Source organism: Necator americanus, chromosome III, assembly GCF_031761385.1.
Source record: "Necator americanus strain Aroian chromosome III, whole genome shotgun sequence".
Lineage (NCBI taxonomy): Eukaryota > Metazoa > Nematoda > Chromadorea > Rhabditida > Ancylostomatidae > Necator > Necator americanus.
Window position 1 is genome coordinate 29,041,588 of NC_087373.1, and position 21,287 is coordinate 29,062,874.

Genomic DNA, 21,287 nt, shown 5'->3' on the forward strand with positions numbered 1-21,287 from the left:
AACTTAGAAAATCGATACAGCTGTGATCTCACAGGACACCCTTCTCAAGTGGTTTCATCATGAAAACTTCATGGAACAGTAGTTTCCGGCTTTCTGATTGGTTAATTGTCGGAACCACCTTAAAGGGAATCGTTTTCTAGTCTATGGATGTATTATACTTATTATTTATTACGTATTTATAACAGTATGATACCATGTATGTTTTATGTATATATGGTTCAAACATAAAAATAAATACATCTATTAATTATACATTCGTAATTAGTCCCCTTGTATTTACGCGAGCACCTCAACCTGTAGGACAGAATAAATGACGGGAACAGTAATCGTCGCCACCTGTACCTGTTAGAGTTAGAAATTTGGATTCGAGAATTTCCAGCTAACATTTTGGAGAACAGGCAGAACTAACGTCAATAGGAGGAGCTGAAAGCTTCCTCATTTTTCCCCATAAGATTAGATTTGGCAAGCGTCCACATAAAAATTTCTCGACTAAAGCTTAAATCTTCCCGTCCCATGCGCTGATCTCTGTTCTGCGTCGCGCGTCAACGACGACCATGTCTCTAATTGCCGGAGAACTCCTACTTTCTAATTACCAGCTTTTATTTGCGATTCAAACAAGCGTAAAAGAAAGAGCTAATAATTACTTTTTTTCAGACGAAATCTGAGCCGCTGCGAGACATAAAACATTTGCTTTTTTGCAACGAATCATGGTTTTCCTCTTTTCTTTCGCTTTTGCGAACAAAAACCCAGTTAATGAAGTATCCAGGAACATAAAACAGTAAAAAAGCGATCGAATAGCTAATTAGATGTAAGTCTAGCTATATTCCGTCATAGATTATTATTTGAACTTATGAATAGGATATTGTTCGGAAAAAGACTTCTTTATTCTGCCATTATTACAATACCTAAATTATTAGTTACAGTAGGCGAATTTGCTAAAATTACCGAACTATTGGATTAATTTACTCATTTCTGGTTAGAAAAACCCATGGCATTTTCGCTCTCTTGCAGACAATTTCTTCAAACGACATTTCTATTTACATTCGTATGCAAATGGATTCGAATGATTAGCCCATTTGTTCTTCTTTTTTTAAAGGTGATGGCTCTTTCGTTTCCCTATTTTTAGTCCTTTTATATTTTATTTTGTCCTATCGATTGTTGAAATTTCGGTTTTTTAAGCTTTACTATTTCCATTTCAGCGTTTTCTATGAGTGGATGTTCTAATTCTTTCCTTCCTCTTACTGACGTTTTAGGATTTCAGCCACCGAAGTCCACGGCTGAAACGAAAATGGCCGCCAATTCGTGGATGATGTCTATCCATTCAAGTTCATGTTTATTATTGTTTCTGATGTGATCATAGCAGAAACGAGTAAACAACCGTTACCAGACATGAGACATGTGCTGAAAATTCAAAGATCTTGTCGAGAATTCGCTGCTCGGCAGCCATCTGCTGAGGTGTTTGACCTCGACTCGTCAAGATTTGCATTGTTTCATTTCCTCCTTTCTCCTGCTGACTTCTTTTTGTTCGTTGTTATGACGCAGTGAATGCTTGTGGAAGCCAACGGCGACTTTTTTTGGGGGGTTAATCGTGGATTGTTCCGTTTAGGCTCCACCCCACACACACACGCACACACAAGCGTTCAGCGACAACGATTTCACGCCACGCCTGCATTCAAACACTGCCTCTCGCTAGCGCAAAGCAATGGACCGCAAAGATATCGAGGATTTTCTACGTCGATCGAATTCTATCTGCGATCAGGTGATTTTCATACTTCCTTTATTCTATCACCACAAATATCTATTTTTTCTTCTTTTCGAGTATTTCTCTGCATTTTTTGCCGTTGCTTAATACTTTATCTCACTACGTATGTTCCTTTCATGGATTTCTTACTGTTTATTCTCACTCTTTCACTTGAGTATTCTTAAAATGATGCGAGTCAAAAGTCAGCAAAAACCGCTGAAATTATGCCTAATCTTTTTGTTTGCTTTGAATTCCATGATCGTGTTTCTTCTCAGACGAAGAGATACTTGTTAGAGCGGAAATGGACACGAGATACGCTGTCCTTTTTGTTTTCATCCAGATTTCACTTGAATTAATCCCTTGGCTGAAAACAAGGGTAGAGAAAGTTATTCTTCCAATACTTCGCTTACCTGTACGAGGTGAAGGGAACTTCTCCGACATCCTTTTTCTTAGAATTACTCATGGAAACTGTGAAACTCTCCAAGATTAGCGATTGGACAAGTTCGCTAAAGTGCCTAATTTCTGCTCGTCCCTTCTATAAACATCTTTTTTTTCTTGCGAAAATTGAGACTTCAGAGGCAATTAAAAAGCAAAAAAAATTTTCTGCAAAAAAAGTGTTCCTAATCGCGAGAATACACATCGAAGAGTGGTTCTACTCGATAAAAAAAAACGAAGTAACTGTAGGATTTCTTTTTTTTTGATTCCTCGGAAAACTGATGGAACTTAAGGTGGAACGACATTCTAATTCTAAGTTGAATGATCTAAAAGGTAACTCCATACATATCTCTCGCTTTTCCTGACTTTTTCACTCGTTTTTTTCTCAATTTCTCATATGAGAACAATTCCAATTCGACAATCTGTATCCCGCAGTAACTTGAGTTCGCTAAGGAAGTGGCGTCGAAGTTGAGCTCTGAATCCTAGTCACTTATCTCCTAAGGCACGGTTTTTTTTTGTCCATGCGAAGGGATCCTCTGCCTCCATCTTCTTCAAGTGCTGCAAACTCACCAGCAGCAAAGAACGGAGATTTTTCTCGTTAAGTGTTCGTCCGGGGGAAGGAGAGCGGGGGTCCTTAAAACCCTGGTGAACACGTGTTGGTGGCCGACAAACTGCATAAAACATGTTTTCGAGAGAGTGATGTTTGATTGATGCGGTGAGTGTGCCGCATGTCAATCAACATCATTCCTCCTCAGGTGCTGCCCACTTCATCGAAACGTGAAAAAGGACGGAATCAGTCGAAAAATCAAGAAATACTGCAAAAACCTCGTGATATAAACTTGATGACGATGCGCTAATCCATAGGTTTTTTGTCATGTTTTTTAAATTTTTGTTTTTGTGGAGCAACAAAGATGATTCAGCCAATAATATGGACACCAAAATATAATAATAATGTAGAAGTGAACAAAAATTAAATCATCATTTAAAAAAACCCAAAACCTTTGTTGTTTTACAGAAAGAAAAGCTCTTTCTTGTTACTTTTTTAATGTTAAACTCCCCTTTTACTCTAAACTCCCTCCTTTCTGTGCGCGAGTTTGAAGTTTTAAAAAAACGCCGTTACTTACTCACCAACTTAGAAGTTGCTGATCTCCATCTATCTCTTGAGTAAATTGTTGCTTATTCAGAAATCTAGTGACTGTGAATTTAAAAAAAAATCAATGAAAGCAAAAAGGACAATTTATGGAACAATCCTGTGCAAGCCATATTAGTTATAATTTGCAAGGATTTTGAGCAAATTAAACCAAGGATTCATAGTTTTTTCGATGGCTTCCTGTTCTAATTCAATTTTTGCACACAACTTTCTTTTCATTCTGATATTTGCGCCTCAATCTATTCATTCTTCTTTTACCAAGCAATTATAGGCAATTTTCTTGTAGCAATTATCAACATCCTTGCATTTATCCTAGCATTTTTTCAATGAATCTGTATAGAATGTTTTCGGTTTTTAGAGCGAAGAAAGGAAACGTTAGTGAAATCGTTAAAATCATGCGTCAAATAATTGTTTTTTTTTTTGAAAGTTGGAAACTCTCCTTATATTATTTGTATTCTATGAAAAAAGAAAAAAAAATGAGAAAAATAGAAGGAGATGACAAATTGCACTAGCTTCAAAAAAAAACTTTTTTTTGGAAATAGAAGATTTCGAAATAGAATTTTTTTACGAATTTAAAAAAATATTCTTATTGCTATTTGAGTCCCCATTTTTAGAGCAGGAAATTTCGCATTTGTAGTAATTGTGTGAAAGTAATACGGAATTAGTACATAATATTCCTGAATATGAATTATTTATGGATAATTCTCGATACTAACAAGTTATCTTTCAAAAAAACGGATTGAAACGGTGCTTGGACCGGCACGATCTGTGAAATCCGCCCATCTAATTAGGAGAAGATTTCTAATATTTTCCATTTTTAAAGATAACCTACCCAATTTCAAATTACTAATAAAGATATTAATATAATATGCGATTACCAGCAAAAAACACTGCGGAGCCGTCCACAGCATTCCCAATGCAGTTTTAATGAATGTTGAGAATTTTTTTCTGCGGCTAGACATTGTGAGGGACAACAGAAGCTGTGAATAGCTCGTTTATTCGCTTTCTTTCCTTTTTCAATAGGATCTTGCCCTGTTTTTCACGCAAATTTGCACGATGTGTCAACTAACCCACTCATACGAATACTGTAGAATGAATGGTTATTGAAATTGCGTGTACGTCGCTAGAAAATGAAAATGAAGACCAATTTTTTCAATTTTTCGTGGTGTCGATCAACTAAATGAACGCATGAAATTAAAAAGCACAAAAAGACCCAAAAGACCACGTTCTAAAGCAAATACCGTACATTTTACGTCCGTTTTTCTACTGAAACATTTCTCCGCCTGTAGCATAATCAATCATTCATTCATTTGTGTATTTTTTTCGTTGCAACGATCAACAGCTGTTCGATTGTCGCACTCCGTCATCGAATAACAATTCATGGTGTTCGAATTCCTTTGAACCGCAACAGAAAAACACCACATAGTGATGCGATCGACGATGGGGGATTTTTGAAAGATGAGAGGCGCTCAGTTTTGTGTTAGCTTAGACACCTCGTGTTTATAGTGGAAGTGAATGTGTTGTAAACAACGGCCAGATTCAACCATGATCATTATTCACGGGCACGGATTAAAAGGGCAAAAGAGTCGCAGTGATCGATTATTGCCGACATTGTCGTTTTCAAAAATGGAAACATTTGGGAAATGTTTACGCGCAGAGGATTGTGAAACGCTCCGCACATTTTTTTCTTTACAAAGGAACAAAAATCTATAACATTTTATGCATAACGTCATTTATCTAGGTATTTCGTCAAATAATTTTCGTTTTTTTTTTTGAAAAAAAAATTAGCTCTAAAAATACGTTAATATCCACAATTATTTTTTCTTCAGGACCTTTTGGGATTCTCATCCACGAATCACCTGGAGATTGCAAATATACGTACATAAGTAGGAACCCAAAAATAAATTCCAAAGAGAATATACAGCTTTATTTATGTCATCACCTTCCAAATTAATCCATGTCTCTCCGTATTGAAAATGTTTGAAGGATTAAATCGAAGTCGATTAAATCGGCATTCAAACATTTTTTATTTCCATTTTATTGATCATTTCAGTGAATATTTCATCGATGTTTTAGGATTTTTTTTTCGGAAAAGCTTTTCTTAGGTGGTATTAAACCATGAAATCAAGCTTAACCGAGCACAGTTCATCTGATTTTTAACCTCAATCCTTTTTATTCTGTAATTTTGCGTCTATAACTTCTATACTTCCGTTTCTTTCTCCTCCCTTCTCTCTTGAGTGAAATTGAGTGCAAAGCCGATATTCGCTGCAAAAGCGTTCAGTGTATTTGGTAGTGGAGCATCGTTACATCATTTGTATTCCTCTTCTCTGCCGAAAACCACAAATGAATTCGAACGTGCCTCCGCTTTGTTGTTGGCGGAATCGTTTCGGGCTCCGCTGTGACATCGCCAATGCCTTTGGCGTTCGCCGCTGTGGAACACGAGCAATTTGTTGGGAGAAGTTAGAAGTATAGATAGACGTCAGCTCCGGTAACGTGGCCAATTTCACGCGGTTGTGTAGCCGGGCCCTGCGACCCTATTTGACTTCCAAAATTCGATCGAAGCGGTGGATTTGGAGGCGGCCGGACAGCTAATACGTGTGCGATGCACGAGCACGTGCAGATTTCCGTTGTTTAGCCGGGAGATCTGGGGATTCTGGGATTAGAAATTGAAACATTTCCGATGCCTTTCGGATGGAGCAGCACAGCGAGGGGCGAGGTGTTCATTAGCGACAACGAGTCAACGAGCGAGTAGGGGAACGGACGGAAGAAAGAGGAGCACGCGAGAAGAAGAGGAGCGATTAGTTTCCTTTTAACAACTTGCCCTCATACGTACAATGATCAAAGATCTGCGTGGAAAAAAAAATGAAAATTCCGAATTTTCGCCTGCGGTTTACGTAAACCTACTACCTTATGGTCCAAGAGTGGCAAAAATTTACTTTTTAGCAAGAACTCTCGGCGAACTTGTCAGTTTTTTTTGTTTCTTAATTTTCCTAATTTATTTTGCTTCTCTCTCAAATTTCTTTATGGGTTAGTCGCAATAGAATTCTCTGTACCCAATTAAACACAAATTTGAAGATATGACCTCCTCTTTATTGTGCGGTAGATGTATTTTTAATTACCCTCCATTCTTCTCAGCATCGATCGTGAGATGGAATTGCCTCTGAGAAAGATTGATGAGCTCAGAGATTTCCCTGGATCCGATTTATTTTATCTTCACCACCGTTTCTTCAAAAAAGAAGTCCTCACCGCGGAAGAATGAAAATTTTTCTAAAACTATTTTGGGCCGCAAAGGTCTAAAAATTTTAACGTCTTTGATGTGGAGAGTAAGGAAAGACTGCGTCTGAATGTGTAAAAAGGCATTTCCAGAAAAAAAATAAACAAATAATTTAGAGTTGTAATTTTATGAATTTGTTTTGATCTTAGATAGAACGATCCCGATGATCTCTTGGAGGTTTTGGCATTCTGTGCAAATTCTGCAACACTTCGAGTTCACCAGGCTTATTGCATAGTTTCTAGACAAATGCACATAAAAACGGGATGAAGTGAAAAGCACAATGAGTAGAATAGAAGGCGAAACAAACTGTTCTAAACAACCTTTTCCATTGAATTTTTTCCTGGAAACTACCTCTATTCACTTATTTATTCGTTACACAAGAAGTGTTGGTGAGAAGAAATCTACTGCTGAGCAAAGAAGGCTTTTTGAAAGTGATCTCCTTTCCAACTGCTCATATTTATATTTTCTATTTATCCTCAGTATGCCGCAATTCGTTAAAAGAGGAAAATCAACTCCTTCCCTTTTCTTAACAAAGCCTTCACAAGAAAAATTTCTTCACTAGCAACATAAAAACTGTAGTTCTGAAGTTTCATACTATTCTAGAATTTTCCTCCTCTCCGAAAAGATCTTTAGGTGACGCATGAACACCTTTTTAAGCGATCCACAGAAAATTCTGCCTGGCAGTGGTTAATCTGTCTGAAAGAAGGCTACATACTTCCGTAAATAATCGAATGCACTTTGTTGGCGTCGGTTGTTTACGGGGAAAAATATTTTCTGAGAATGCAGCGCAGCGCAGAAATGGTTCCACCGAGTCACGCGATCGATGCTTCAAAAGCGGTCATCGCCAAACATTTTATTCCACCGGTAGGTAGCAGATTTGTCCACGGAGATTAAAATCCTATTCATGCGAAAAAAAAATCTCACTTGATAGAGTTGTGGACCTCCCGCAAGCCATCCCGAAGGCGCAGAGTCGCTGTCGCATCCAAAAGCATTGATCAACAGCAGGTGTCCCATCATTTCATACTTTAATCATGAACATGGCGAACTCTGGCTCCAATATCTCGTCTCCGACCATCTGGCTGGAAATGAAATGGTGCCATTGGGTAGAGTAGCTCTTTTCTCTTCGCTCGTTACACTAAAAACATCGTTTGCTTTCAAAACGAACGTTTGAAAGAAAGTCAGGGAGTCGGAATAGGATGGGAAATGGTCCCAACATTATCCTACTGATTTTTACGGGCACTACACGAGAGTGTTAATTAATTTTTGTGTACAATTGAAAAAAATCAATACGACATCCTATTGTGCTGAGATTCATTGAAAGTCGAAAATTTCGGCTGCTTTGGAATGCGTATCAGCACTGTTTCGCTGTTCCTTCAGGCAAAATGCGGCAATATTTCAATGTAAAAACTCGCCAAAATCAAAGATCACTATCATACGTCTTTACTCTCCTTCTTCGTTTTCCTTCTTTTTATCTCATCTTTCACCGCCAATTTCTCATTTCCTAACAAGATCAGCTCAAAAACGTTTCAATGGCAGTAAATTTTACGTATATGTGAATACGTTCGTGTTGTTCCCAACGATAATAATGGTTTCTTCAATGCCACACCAGTGCTGCAAAAACATCGGGTACATAGGCTGGTGATTTATTATGGACCGCTATTCAATGCGCGGGGACCCTGCGGCGGTTGTCGACGGCGACGGCGGCGGCGGCGAAACAACATTAGTAATAGCCTGGGCAAAGCAATTCGCTGAAAAGGCAACGATCGTTCCAGAGCCGTGTGCGGATACCTTAGCCTGGATTTAAGATAGGTGTACAGCTGTGGCCACTTATTACCTTGAATCATTCACTTTTGCTTATGATTAAGTCCTCAATTTAAAGTAAACACCTCAAATTTTGATTCAATTCATAAAGAAAGCATTGCGAGATAAACATTTATATTGCGTAGCCAAATATGCAAGCGCTTTTAAGCCCTCCCAAGGCAAAAAATGGATAAAATGCCCGTATCTTTAAAGATAAATGTTAGTTTCAAAGAGAAATTTCTCTTGCCTTCAACTAAAAAATAATAAATGATCCCAGGGACCAATGAAGTTGTGTACTTAGTAGTGAATCTGTGTACTCTTCCTTGTTCGAAGACATCGGAGAAAATTCTGGAATATCATGTAGATGTGATAAAATACCCAGAATGAATAGAAAATCCTGTAAAGAAGTAATATTTTCGCAATTTTTGTCCTTGGATGGCCTCATCCTGTAGCGACTGGCAGCTCCTTGCAAAAAAAATGAGATCCCCTTCAGTGTAAAACTATGAAGGAAATTGTCATCTCCTACACGGGAGGTTCTCGAGACGAAAATACCGCTGTATTTACCTGCTCACTCGTCCGTCATTTTAATCATCAGAATTCAGTGGGCAGAGATCCCCAGCTACGCGGCTCTTCTACCCATTCACAATAATAGGACATTGGGTCGTGCATGGTTAGGCGTAATTGCGACAATACGCAATCACGTACATAATAATATTCCTGCACTATTACATGAAAAAAGGAGGATGAATAGCTACCAGAAACCAACAGAAAAGAGCTAATGCACCTAGAATCGTACTGTGACCGAGAATATTATGATTCCGTGGTGTTCCAGAGCGAGAAATCAAAAATAACACCTTAGCCCCATATCTCACGAAAATTGAAGCTGCTCACGGTTTTTAATGTGTTACGGAAAAAATGTTTACAGCAGAATTTTCTAGAAAGATAAATTAGCAATCTAACTTGAAAACTGCCAAAAATTGTTTTTCAGCGGTCGAAGTATCTTTCGCAAAGTAAAATAACAAACATAAATATAAACAAATGTAAATATAACTAAATTAAAATGATGTTTCCTACCCATAACAACCACTTAGCACAAATCCATTCATTTAAGAGCACTTATCTCAAGGATCGTTATTTTTTTAACCGGTGCAACAAATCCTTCCTTCCTTCCATTTCGAATACGGATTTCTTTTGAAAAATTCATCCAAAGCGCGTGTTTGTTCTCAATTTTAAGCGTCCAATTCCATTTAAGAGCATTTGCCCTTTTCGATTCATTCTTAGCCGCTCCCCAATCCTTTCATTGCTCAAAACTGCCGAAGTGCTTTCGTTGCATTCCATTCGTTCAAGGGAAAAAAGATTGGGTCTTCTTCCAGGATGTGCTGAAAAGGAATGATCTTCGTGGTAATTTTCAAGGGAATTGTAAAATCGGAGAAAATCTGCGACTCGTTCCCCGTCCTCTCCTAAACTTCCCGCAAATGCCTGCTAATCGCGTATTAAACCAGTTGACCTCAAATTATTCGTCATACAGGAGTACTGCCATAAAAATTATTTGAGATGGAAAAAATTATCTGCTGACACAGGAAAACGGAAAAAAGAAAACGAAGCTAAAAGAATCCGCAATAAATTTTGCGTACAAATAAATTTTCCTAGCGCCGGCATTAATTGCGGCGGGAGATAATTTCCATCAGCTCGATTGGTTGTTAAAAAATGTTTTTTTTTGGAAAGTCTTATCTAATATGTGCGCCTATGATGCTTTTCGGTGATTGTTGGAAAAATTGTACCTGAATGAAGTTGGAGCTCTTCTACAGTACTAACGATAGCTTTGCTCCAGAAAAACCGCTCTGTCTTATCCGTACCACATACATAGTTCTCCACCCGACTAAAATTTATTATTTCAATTACTTTCCTGCTCCAGCAATCATTTTCTATCCGATCACTATTTCCAGAGGATTTATTTCTGTCATTAGTACTAGAAAATGGTCCAGCCCTAAAGACTTGATTTATGGCTTAATATGACGCAAGCGATTGCGTACAGTGCGAAGCTGTTTTCAGCCGCTCGCTGGTAACTGCGAGATTATCACTGGAACGCAGCTAATGACTATCTGAGCGAAGTTTCGCGAGGTCCCACCGCGTCACATTGGAGGCAACCGTTTACCGTATATTGCACTATCAAGTGAGAGTTACGAGTTAGCCGACAAAGGTTTAGCGGGAGTGCATGTAGCTGGTGTTCTCAAAATTTTTTGGAGTACCTGCGAGAATGCTGAACTGTAGTTGGTTGTTTATATGAACGTATAGCCATGAAGTTAATCCCCTGTCATCCGGATTTTTGCATTTTTGCGAGTTTTTGCCTTTTCCAAGACTAGAACGATCTCTGATATTTAACATCCAAAACGAGAATTCTCCATTCATTACAAATTATGAGAATTCCCTAACTCATTATGGATGAGTTGATGTTTGATGGGGGAACGGTGAGCGACTTTCGCTTTTTCTGGGATCCCTAGTCACTAAATTCACTTGACCCATTCACCATACTGTTATTTTTCATTTCTAATGGACTAGTCAGACATTCCTGGAACCGCGAAAGTTCGACTTTCCTTGAATCTTGGCATAGAGATTGCAACTTGTTGATAGTCTTGTTTAAGCAGCAGCCAAGATTGTTAACAAAATTTATTACGGCTAAAGTTTCGGTGTTGTCGCCTTCGTCAGAGCCTGGAAAGTAAGAACATTTGCAATATATCCTCTCAAATGCTTCATCCAGAACAAGTCATCATCCCCTAGGATATTACACCCGAAAACAAAAACCAAGAAAATTTTCAAAAATTCCTGGAACCGATATTTGGTCGCTGCTGCTCACGACCATCTTTTACGTATGCGCGATCATCTCATTAATTATTATCTCCTCGCATTTCTTTTCTTTAAAAAAAAAGTGGCGTGAAAAACACGATGACAGCAATCAAAAGTAATTTTATGGAACTTTTCACAATGTTCAAGAATTTATTGTTGGGATGTTGACGAAGAGTCGTCTATTTGAAGATAATGGTTATCCGCTCTGCTGCTTCCCATTCCTCCTCGATCGACACTTTGTATGTATGTGTTACTATTCGCTTCGCTCGTATTTAATTATGTACGAGGAAAATGCGACATACTGCGCCCATCTCACGTATTTTTCCTGTTTTCAACGCATTCGGAATCCACTAATCTCGTGAAAAGAAAAGGAAGCTGCAGAATGTGTGCGTGGCAGAGAATTCTGCTCCACATCCTCACGTATTCACCGACCGGATGGATGCGATGAGAGGGGAACGACACGCATTTCTGGTTATCCTGACCATTACGTCACCGGTGCTGGTATCCGTAAAGGTTTAACTGTTGAGCTGGCTACTCACTTGCAGGTTCAGCCAATGTGTGCCGATAATTTTGAAGAAATACTATTTTAAAGTGCTTTTCGCAAAAATTTCGAGGAAAAAAATGAAGTTAAAGGATTTTGCTGGGAGGTGACCACTAAAAAATCCTTCCATGTAAGAGAAGGGAGCACGAAAATTAAGATTTTTGTCTTGAATCAGGTAAATAGAGCAGAAAAGGAATTTTGTTGTAGGGAAATATGTTTCGCATCGAGTTTGAAATAAACAATACGCCACAAATCTGGCTCGATTTTTTAAGTATTTATTTAACATTCACTTATTTTAGTATTTTTTATCAATTTATTTTTATTTAATTTATTCATTGAATATTTATTTATTCAATAGTTGACAGCAGTAAGAATTACAGCTTTTGAAAACTTTCCGGAGAAACTTCAAGAACTTTTGATTATGACTGGTGGAAATGATTTTATTTAGCTTCCCCTTCAGAGAAAAACGCTACAGAAAAAGAAGCACAAAGCTAAAATTTTACATTTCTGGTAATACATTTATAGTTAATGTCAAAGTGGCAGCATTTCACCTTCAGGGCCAAATAGGACAGAAAGAGCAGTGGAACTCACCACACATTTATTTATTTATTTGTTTATTTGAAAACACTCAGAGGTGTGAAATAAACAGAAACAGAAAACAGAAACAAGAAACAGCAGAGCACACTAGAATTTGGCCAAAGTTTTGGTTTTATACAGAAACGTTGGACCTTCATTGCACATGCATTGTGTAGTGGATTGATAGGTTATTCTCCTGCTAAGGAGGGTGAAAAATCCTCACTTGAGATCTTTTTCCCAAACACGGAACACTACAGTACACAAACGGTTAGCAGAGTTCGAGTGGCCGACGTAACCCAGAACGTACGAGTCTGTCAGGGGCCTTAGGCAAACTTAACCCAGACCGGAGGGGTCCGTCAGGGGCTCTAGGTGTTTGGGGGGACGGGGGGGGGGCATCAAACGGAAGGGGTAACTAACCTTGCTATTCTTGAGCGGATAACCACCACTAGGCGAGAATAAGGATGGGTTGTAGGTCAAACTTAAAAAAGAGCATGTGAAGGCAGAATTACAGTCAGCTGGTGTCATAAAAGAACAGCAGAAAGAAAAAGAAACTAAAACTGTTAGCTATACAGGATCAATCAATACTTTTTCTGGTCATTGTTAGAGAAGGAACTTTCTCGCAGTTACTGGAAGTGTGAACTTTATGCTTCGCTCATACTTAACATATTAAACACATTGAGTTTGGATGAGCCTTAAAAAATTTCAGTTTTATTTACAGTTCGAAAAGTTTTGATGAACCAAACATCCCAACTCAGTAAGGGCTGAACTCAGGAGTGCAACCGCTGCTAAGCCTCCTATAAATAATTTTATCCTGCAGACAGCAATGCGTGCCGCTTTTCATCTTATTGTATTGCTAAAGTGGATGTTTTTCTTCAAGCATGCCACAAATTTGTCGATGCTGGAATCTTCAAGTCCTTTTTCTCTTGAAAATTCAACATAGTGAACTAGTTTAGTGTTTTCTTGTTTACCAATGAAGTTTTGGTGCTGAGGTTTCCGCAACTTCGTCTTTATCGGAGGCTAGTGGCACCGACTAGAGGGGCTGGCGAACCACCGCGTTCTTGCAGACTGTCGCTAAAGCACAATCACAGAAAAAAGAATCTTTCCTTAGTAAAACAATAAAACATGAATGTTGGGAATTTTCTATGGAAAGATAAGGGTTAGAAGTATCGATCACGAGTATTAGCGCGATCAAGCGCAGCTCCCCTAATTGTTCCGGAAAAACAGACGGCTTGGAGACTGAATGTTCTACTTTGACTCCCAGTAATGTAGCGCCAGAGACGAGAACGAGAGAGACAGCACCAGCAGCCACTTCATTGTTCGCATCAATTTCTTGTTATATTGCCTGTAAATTATCGACGAAAACTTAAAAAAAAACCTTAAATTAATTTTAAACTCAAAAAATCCTAAATTTAAGAAACCACTTATTCATGAGCGCTAATCTAGTAATTACAGAAAACCACAGCAAAAAAAGAGATTGTTCCCCTTAATTTTCACAGTGCTTTTAATACCCTAGATTAGGCGCTCCTTTTCACTGTTCACTTATCCCTGCTTTTTTCACTTTTTTTTTCCTCAGGCATTCTTTTTTGACATCTCAGGATAACAGCATCAAAGGTAAATAGAATAATTTGCTTTAAAAGAAGATAAATTATGAGATTAATGAGATAAAACTAAGTGGCTCGCATCAAGGAATTTAATATGCGTAATAGTGACCATTTACAAAATCTCCTCGCACTGTTACAGGACTGACTAAAAAAAAATATTTGCTTGCTTCCTTCCCAAATTTGTCGGTTCCTTTCTTCACCAGGCTTACAAACTTCAACACTAATCTGTCGACCAGGGATTTTTTCAATCGGTTGGCCTTAGCTGGCGACCATTTGGCCCGTGGAGACGATCCTCAATCACATGGATATCGTATTTCAATTAATCTCTTCTCATGCCCTTTGTTTTCTTGCGAGGAGTTCTTGTGAGCTTTCTACTTGGTATCGAAAAAAGCAAAAGTGCAGAGGAATTGCAATACTGATTATTAATCGACATTTCAGTCTTCTTTTTTTCGTATAGGGTCCCCTTGGGATCGTCGAGTCTTCTCCATTACAATTAAAAACGAGCAGAAATGAACTCCAAACTCCCAACGTCATTGAAGATTTCCAGCTCGTAGAAGAACAAACTAAAAATCTACTATTCTGGTGATGAGGAACACTGTCAAAGTAAGACATACATCCTCCAATAACTGAATCCTCTAATAGTAGCTAATAAATGCGATAATTCAGATTTGTCACAGAATTATTTGACCACTGAGGACCCCCGAATAACCAGAAATTTGTGAAAATTCCCAATAAAAAGTTTAATTAAATCTCATTTGCTCCACTCTACATATGGCATTCGCCGAAAAGCGGAATGGAATTGTGGAGTATTCGACAAAAACCAAAACTGCCCCAATGAGCGCTACTGAGACAGATTTCGCGTGATTTTTCGCACTACGTAGTTTCCGTTCATACTTCGTGTTTGCTTTCATCGCCCCTTCTTTTTGCTTCTTCTCCTTTTTTTGGTCCTTAAGTTTGCGCCTACATACAATCAGTAAACATTAAAATCTTCAAACATTTATTTACATGTTATTTTTATCATCATTACCTCTCATTTTCTCTTCCGCTCAAGTTTGATAACAAATAAAATAAAAAAAAAGAATAATGAAATAATAATTATAAATGACAAAATAATGAATGAAAATAATAAAATTTGATAGATTGATAGCAAATGCAAACGATAACTTTCTCGTTTCTCACAGAGTTCTCTTAGGTTTATTTTTATTTATTTCATTGGATTTTCTCCTTTATATTTTCCATTGTATTAAATTTTACTTCACCTTCTACACTCCTGCTTATCCATTCATTTTTTCGGGAACATAGTCAGCATTTAAATGGTAGTTACACTTGATCTTCTTTCACTGCATTGAGACTAAGTTGGTGCCAACCTTTTTCTTCTCATTTATCTGTTTAGATCCACCACTTTATTATTTTTAGATATCGCTTTTTTTCGATTTTTTAGATTTCATTTCGCTTTCACACTTTAGAAATTTCACATTGCTTGCAATTTCTTTTTACAAACTTCTCACCGCTTCTTTTTACGTATTCAAAGAGGTTGAAATTACTGGTGTCACATGTTTTCCATACGCTTTCAGAAAGAAACTTTGCAGTAAACAATCTCGGCTTACTGGTTTCTTTTCTCTTTGTTTGTCTAATTTCATGCATTGTTACTTGTTTACCGCATCTTACTGTGGCATTTGTAAGTTTTTCCTCTCTTTCTCTCAAAAATTGCTTAACGAATTCTTCTCCTCTCAACAATCCTTGAGTGAATTTACAGAGGTAGGTAGAAATGAATGCTCCACTTCCCACTGATCTTGTTATAATTTTTGTGGAGCGTGAAAGTGTTTTCGTCTCTTCGGTGATTTTCGAGTGTTGTCCTATGATCCACTGCACAAACATCCATCACCACGCGAGCATATGGTAGAACTTTTGAGAAACGTGTGCGAGGGATCTGTTTTTGTTCGTCGACATTCGTTGTTTGCATTAAAATATGAAATGCTTGAGGTTCCAAGGTCTCTTCAGGTAGCGCATCCAAACATCATTTGAGTGCAAAACGTTTGTGAAATAGCTGTTACCGTATCGTGGGATCGATGTGATCAGATGCTAGCGACATGGATGTAGTATAAAGTGGCCTTTACAGCGCGCCTATCATGCTCAGTTGTTTTGCGCGCCGTCTTCAACTGCTGCTTGATTGCATCGTGGATTGAGTTTTTCCATTAGAGGGTCAACAAGATCTTCCCACCTTCCCACCCTACAACCTCTCCTATAGTCGCTAGGAAGTCGAAGTCGCTTAAGATCACACAGAAAATAGAGAGAAAAAGAAGAAAATTATATGCCAATTATTATAATAAAGAACCATTATATTCTATTCAGCTAGATTATTAGTTTATTTGTTTATCATATATTATAATAAACAAATAAACTAATAATCTAGCGGGATCGACTTTTTTCCATTTAACTACATATGCAAGTAGAAGAAAATGATAACAACATTCAGAAAAAATAAATATATTTCAAGAGAGCGAAATTTTTCCACCTCAGCGAAATTTGTTTTTCTCTAACCCGATAAAAAGTTTCAAAAAGACAGTAATGACTGTTAAATGTATCTGCTTCAGACTACACTTCAGACTAAATCACAGATTCGCTTAAATATTTTTTAAAATGAATCTACATTCCCTACCACATAAAGTTTGCGAACGCTCCAGGAAAAAAAATATTTGCAATTTTTTTTCTGACCACTACAGAATTTACAGCCACTTTTTCTTATTTATAAGTTAGCTCAAATTTCCTACAATTCTTCATTTGCAGACTTCTGCCGAACTTGGTACCGTAAATGTTCGACGAATGTCTCTCAAGGAATTCACAGGTTTGGACGATACGAAAGAGGAAATCACGTACGTTTCGATCAGATATAAATATGATTTTGTTTTTTTTTTTTTGTGCCCAGCTTCTCTCGGTGATGGGTGAGTTAGTATAAACGACTGTGTGGATCTGTTCCTAGAGTGAAAAATATCATGTGTAGTGTAATTTGTATTTCCTCAAAAATATTAAGGGACATGCTATCCCTGTATTACATGTAATATTGCGCCGTTATCGCACAAATTCTAATAGAAAAACTTTTTATTTCATGGGAAACAAGTTGCATTCTCTTTAAACACACACCAAATACTTTCTTCAGATGCAGCTTCTATCTCAGGCAGACACAATTTGTCATCGAGAGAAGTCGCACGAATTACGGCGTTTACTTCACGGCCGTCTTTTTCAACACAAGTCCCGAATCCTCGAGAAATTCATCATTTCTAAGCTAGCACGGAGCAGTTGCCCACTAGTTAATCCACAGAAGCCAGAAAACATAATTTCAAAACTTCTCTGACTGGAAGGAGAAGTTTTGCAGCATTGAAAGTATAGATGATCTCGAAAATTTCAGTTAAAACAGCATCGTCGCCACTTTAGTTCTTCTAGTTTCTGCTCGTTTCCAATGTGAAATGCGGTGTGAAATGTGAATGTGAAAAGGAATTGACGGAAAACATCCGACCACTTTGTTTGGAACAGTACTGTACATACTTGACCCCGCATTCAAAGAAATTTTTCCAGCACTTTGGATAAATGCGTTTCAACGGGAAAGTGCACCTTTGTTGCGTACATTGCTATCCAGTAAGGATTTGTCCGTGGACAAACGCATCACTCGGCAGAAATATGTTTCCAATCGTTTTGGCATCAGGAATGTTTCTGGAACAAACGATTACTTCGCTCAGTGAAGTGCCGTAGCACTGAATTTGCGTCAACAAAATAGCCAAATAATATTTAGGATAATATAGGATTGGAATGAGAAGTTACCGATAGTTTTGTTCCCATCGTATTTATCCTCAAAGGACAAATATATTAGGTACGGGCTTAGGACTTCTTGTCTCCTACATACATTATGCGTTTTTTCGCTTTACTTGGACGATGAAATTAACACAGCTAGGATTAACCGAATGAGTTCAAATATGTCCCGGTTTGTTCAATAACTTTTGTCCATTTTAACGGCTATTTCTTAAGTCCGCGAAAGAAGTCCTCGTCCTTACCGGCAAAGGAAAAACTTGAGCACCTCATTATCACAAGTGTCTCTTGAGGCCAGTTTTGTATCATCAGGAAGATTTTGTAAATGCTTGAAAAAATCATAGTCGCTTGATGTCAGTTCTGGACTAGACGGTGAGTGCAGCAGAACTACCGATCTAAGGTCTCCGAGCTTCTGGCGCCTCGTAAAAGGCTTTGTGCGGCCTGGAATTAACTATTACTAACTTGATGGAACACAACACCTTTGCTGATGGCAAGTTCTGGACGCTGCTATCGATCCCTTGCTTCAGTTTGCTCAGTTTTGACAGTAGATGTCTCGGTTGGATGTTTGGCCTGATATGAGGAGCTCGTGATGGATGATTCCCCTACAGTTCTACCAAGTACACAACAAAACCTTCTTGGTCAATAATCCGGGCTTGGCGATCGTTTGGGCCGGCTCACTGCGATTCGACCACGATCGTTTTTGGATTTTCGTCCTCGTAATGTCACCTTTAAATCCCACATAGTATGGATTCGATGTGATGTTTACATCGTCGGATGTCGCTCACAAAGTGATCTGGCGAATACGTTCAGAACTTTTTACTTCACCTAATATTTTACGAACAAATTCCGTACCTTTATTGAATGTCTTTGGCTATACCACACTAGGCAAACTTCTACAGATGGTAGTTTCGGAACTGTTTGGGAAGACGAATTTTCATAACTTAACATAACAAGGTTGGTTTCTGAAGAAATTCAAATTTTGATGGATCAAATTTTCTCTGCTAGAGAAGCATTTTACGAGCTGCTTGCCTTAATATGTATAGAACAACTCGAATCCTTTATTGGAGTTGAGTAAACGACATCCTCATGCCGAATCCTATAAATGTTCCAATAAAACTTAAATATCGCTCGAACTTCATCGAATTGTTCTAGTAGAAACACTATGCTATACTTATACTACAGTATACTTTGTCTTAAGCCTTCTTGTTTCAGGGAACTACCTGTGCCGTCCTGGAAATGCTCGACATCACCATCTTCTCTGATAAGTTCATTTTCTGCTAGAAGGCGTAGTGTACTCTCTACGGAACTTCCAGACAGCCCATCAAAGAAGTTGAGCGTAGCTAAGGAAGAAAGCATTGACATACCTACTGCAATCAACAGGTACAGTGACGAGAAGTGGTTAATATTAGTCCTTTTGAAATGTTTTAACTAGGACAAAGTATAGCTTTAGATCTTTGTTTTCTTGTTTTTCTCCTCTCCTGCTCTATCTGTCAACATGTCGCACAGTTCTAGAAATTTTTGACTTTAGAATACCATACTGTCAAAATGGACAGCATAGAATTTTTTTCCTGGATTTAGAAGAGATTTAGAAAAAAAGAGGAGAGTTCTTGTTTCTTTTTAGGTAAGGTCCGGCACACAGCTTGCAAGTATCACAGCGAAAGCACCAACAATAATCAGAAAAAAAGCAGCCACCTCTTCGGGGTTACTGGCGCTTTTTTTGTTTCTTTTGACCCTTTTCACCCGTAGAAGTTTGGAAAACAAATTTTGCCAAAGATGGATTTTATTGCGCTTGCGAACAAAAAGAGATACTTTACCAGATAACTTCACTAGTAATCCACTCCGCGCACACCCGTTACGTTAATCCTACGGGTGTAAAAACTTGCGTCGTTGGCTTCACTGATGTCTCGATCACCGATGTGCCTGATTTCATGGATTTTTCGACGTTGATCCGCGTTCTGACTCTAACACCTACCGCTATATACTTGCCAAAAAACAACAGCAGAAATTTCTGCGGGCGTATAGATGGAACATAACAAAGAGGTGTCATTCTAAAACATCACATTGCAAAGCTACACTCTGCGAAAAAAAGAACTCGCTACACAGAAACAGTAGGGGAGGTGTTTCACCTTACTCGTCCGGAGTGCCCTCTGATTACCCCTTGTTCATGTCGCTGGAACATTTTAACATAAGTGTAAGAATTTCATTATATAGAAGAGTTCGGAAATGGGATTTCAGATTTAAAACCGAAATTCAGGATCCGCTCCTCAAATCACAGAGGGGCACTGACATGTTGTGAGCCATTAAACTATTCACTCAGAAGAAATACATAATAAAGTGCAACAATTGAACAAAAAACAAATGTGTACTAATTTAATTTTTAAAAATAACATTACCTTCCAGTACGCTAATTACAATTTTTCGTTGTTTTTTGTTAACTGTCTTCGTTTAGACCAGCTTTTTTATCCTAATGACAGCTATGCTTTTGAACATGCTACTTCGGAATTCTTTTTCCTTAAAAAATTTGGATTTCAGGATTTCAAATCTACAATCTCGATTAAACGAAGCGTCATCGACAGTGAACACCGCTTCAAATTCATCCGACATCGGACACGATCGGGAAAAACTTCTGGAGGAGAGCAAAAGAATGGCCGTTGCAGCAAAGGATCTTTCTAAGTACGTCATGCACAAAGACTACGTAATTCATCTTTCTCGGGGAGAGAAACTACCATGTATTTAGGATTTCGTCATCCTCTCCGGAACCGAAATGGAGTACAGCTATAGCGGAGGTATGTCCCATTTAATGTTCCGTTGAGTACACCGACACTCATCCATGTTCTCTTCAGATCACGGACTGCGCTGACTGCTTGACGGCAGCCGCTAAGGGTGCCATCTCTTCGACAAGCGTTTATCACTCACAACTTGTTAACACTGAAGTGACCCAGGTGATTTATCCGTCAATTCCAGAAATTTCACGTCCTCCGCTCCCCATCCATTATTTTTCACTCGTTTCAGGTACTAGAAGCTCTCCACAACGCACTCTGTGCTGCACAGGAGTCCCGCATCCAGAGGAACGACTCCCTCTCACTGAAAGCGATGACCCACCTTCAGTCTACCACCAATCAACTTTTACATGCTGTTTCCACAACAATTGCAACTGCTACGTAGCGTCGTCTTCGACGAAAAAAAACGTCCTGACAGATCCATAAAATCCAAAGCTGTATCATAACTATAAAATATTGTAAAGAGGCCGAATATTATCACGCATTTTTGGCACATTGCCGCCGTTTTGTTTGCGTAATTGACAGTACGTGCAAGCACAACTTATTTAATGCTTGATATTGTCGATAAATTTACATTCCCTTCGTTTCTACCTACTTTGTTGGTACCAAAAAAAAGAATAATTAGACGTTAATGACGTTAACTAACGTTATTAGCATAATTAATGTTAGTTCTCAACACTATAAAGTTATCGTAGAAAGCGGGAGGCAACTAGGTTCGTCCTGGCACAATCCATTCACATTAAC

The 21,287-nt window shown here is 38.3% G+C and overlaps 1 protein-coding gene across 1 annotated transcript; it reads left to right on the forward strand.

Annotated features, from left to right (window-relative positions):
* Positions 1-1,702: 1,702 nt before the first annotated feature.
* RB195_011304 (uncharacterized protein) lies at positions 1,703-20,928 on the forward strand (the record flags this gene model as incomplete). The annotated part of the gene is made up of 8 exons (XM_064192652.1): positions 1,703-1,759; positions 16,750-16,835; positions 18,976-19,028; positions 19,077-19,143; positions 20,296-20,436; positions 20,501-20,549; positions 20,607-20,705; positions 20,776-20,928. 8 exons carry the CDS (start codon positions 1,703-1,705, stop codon positions 20,926-20,928), a joined length of 705 nt encoding a protein of 234 aa, XP_064050235.1.
* Positions 20,929-21,287: the final 359 nt, after the last annotated feature.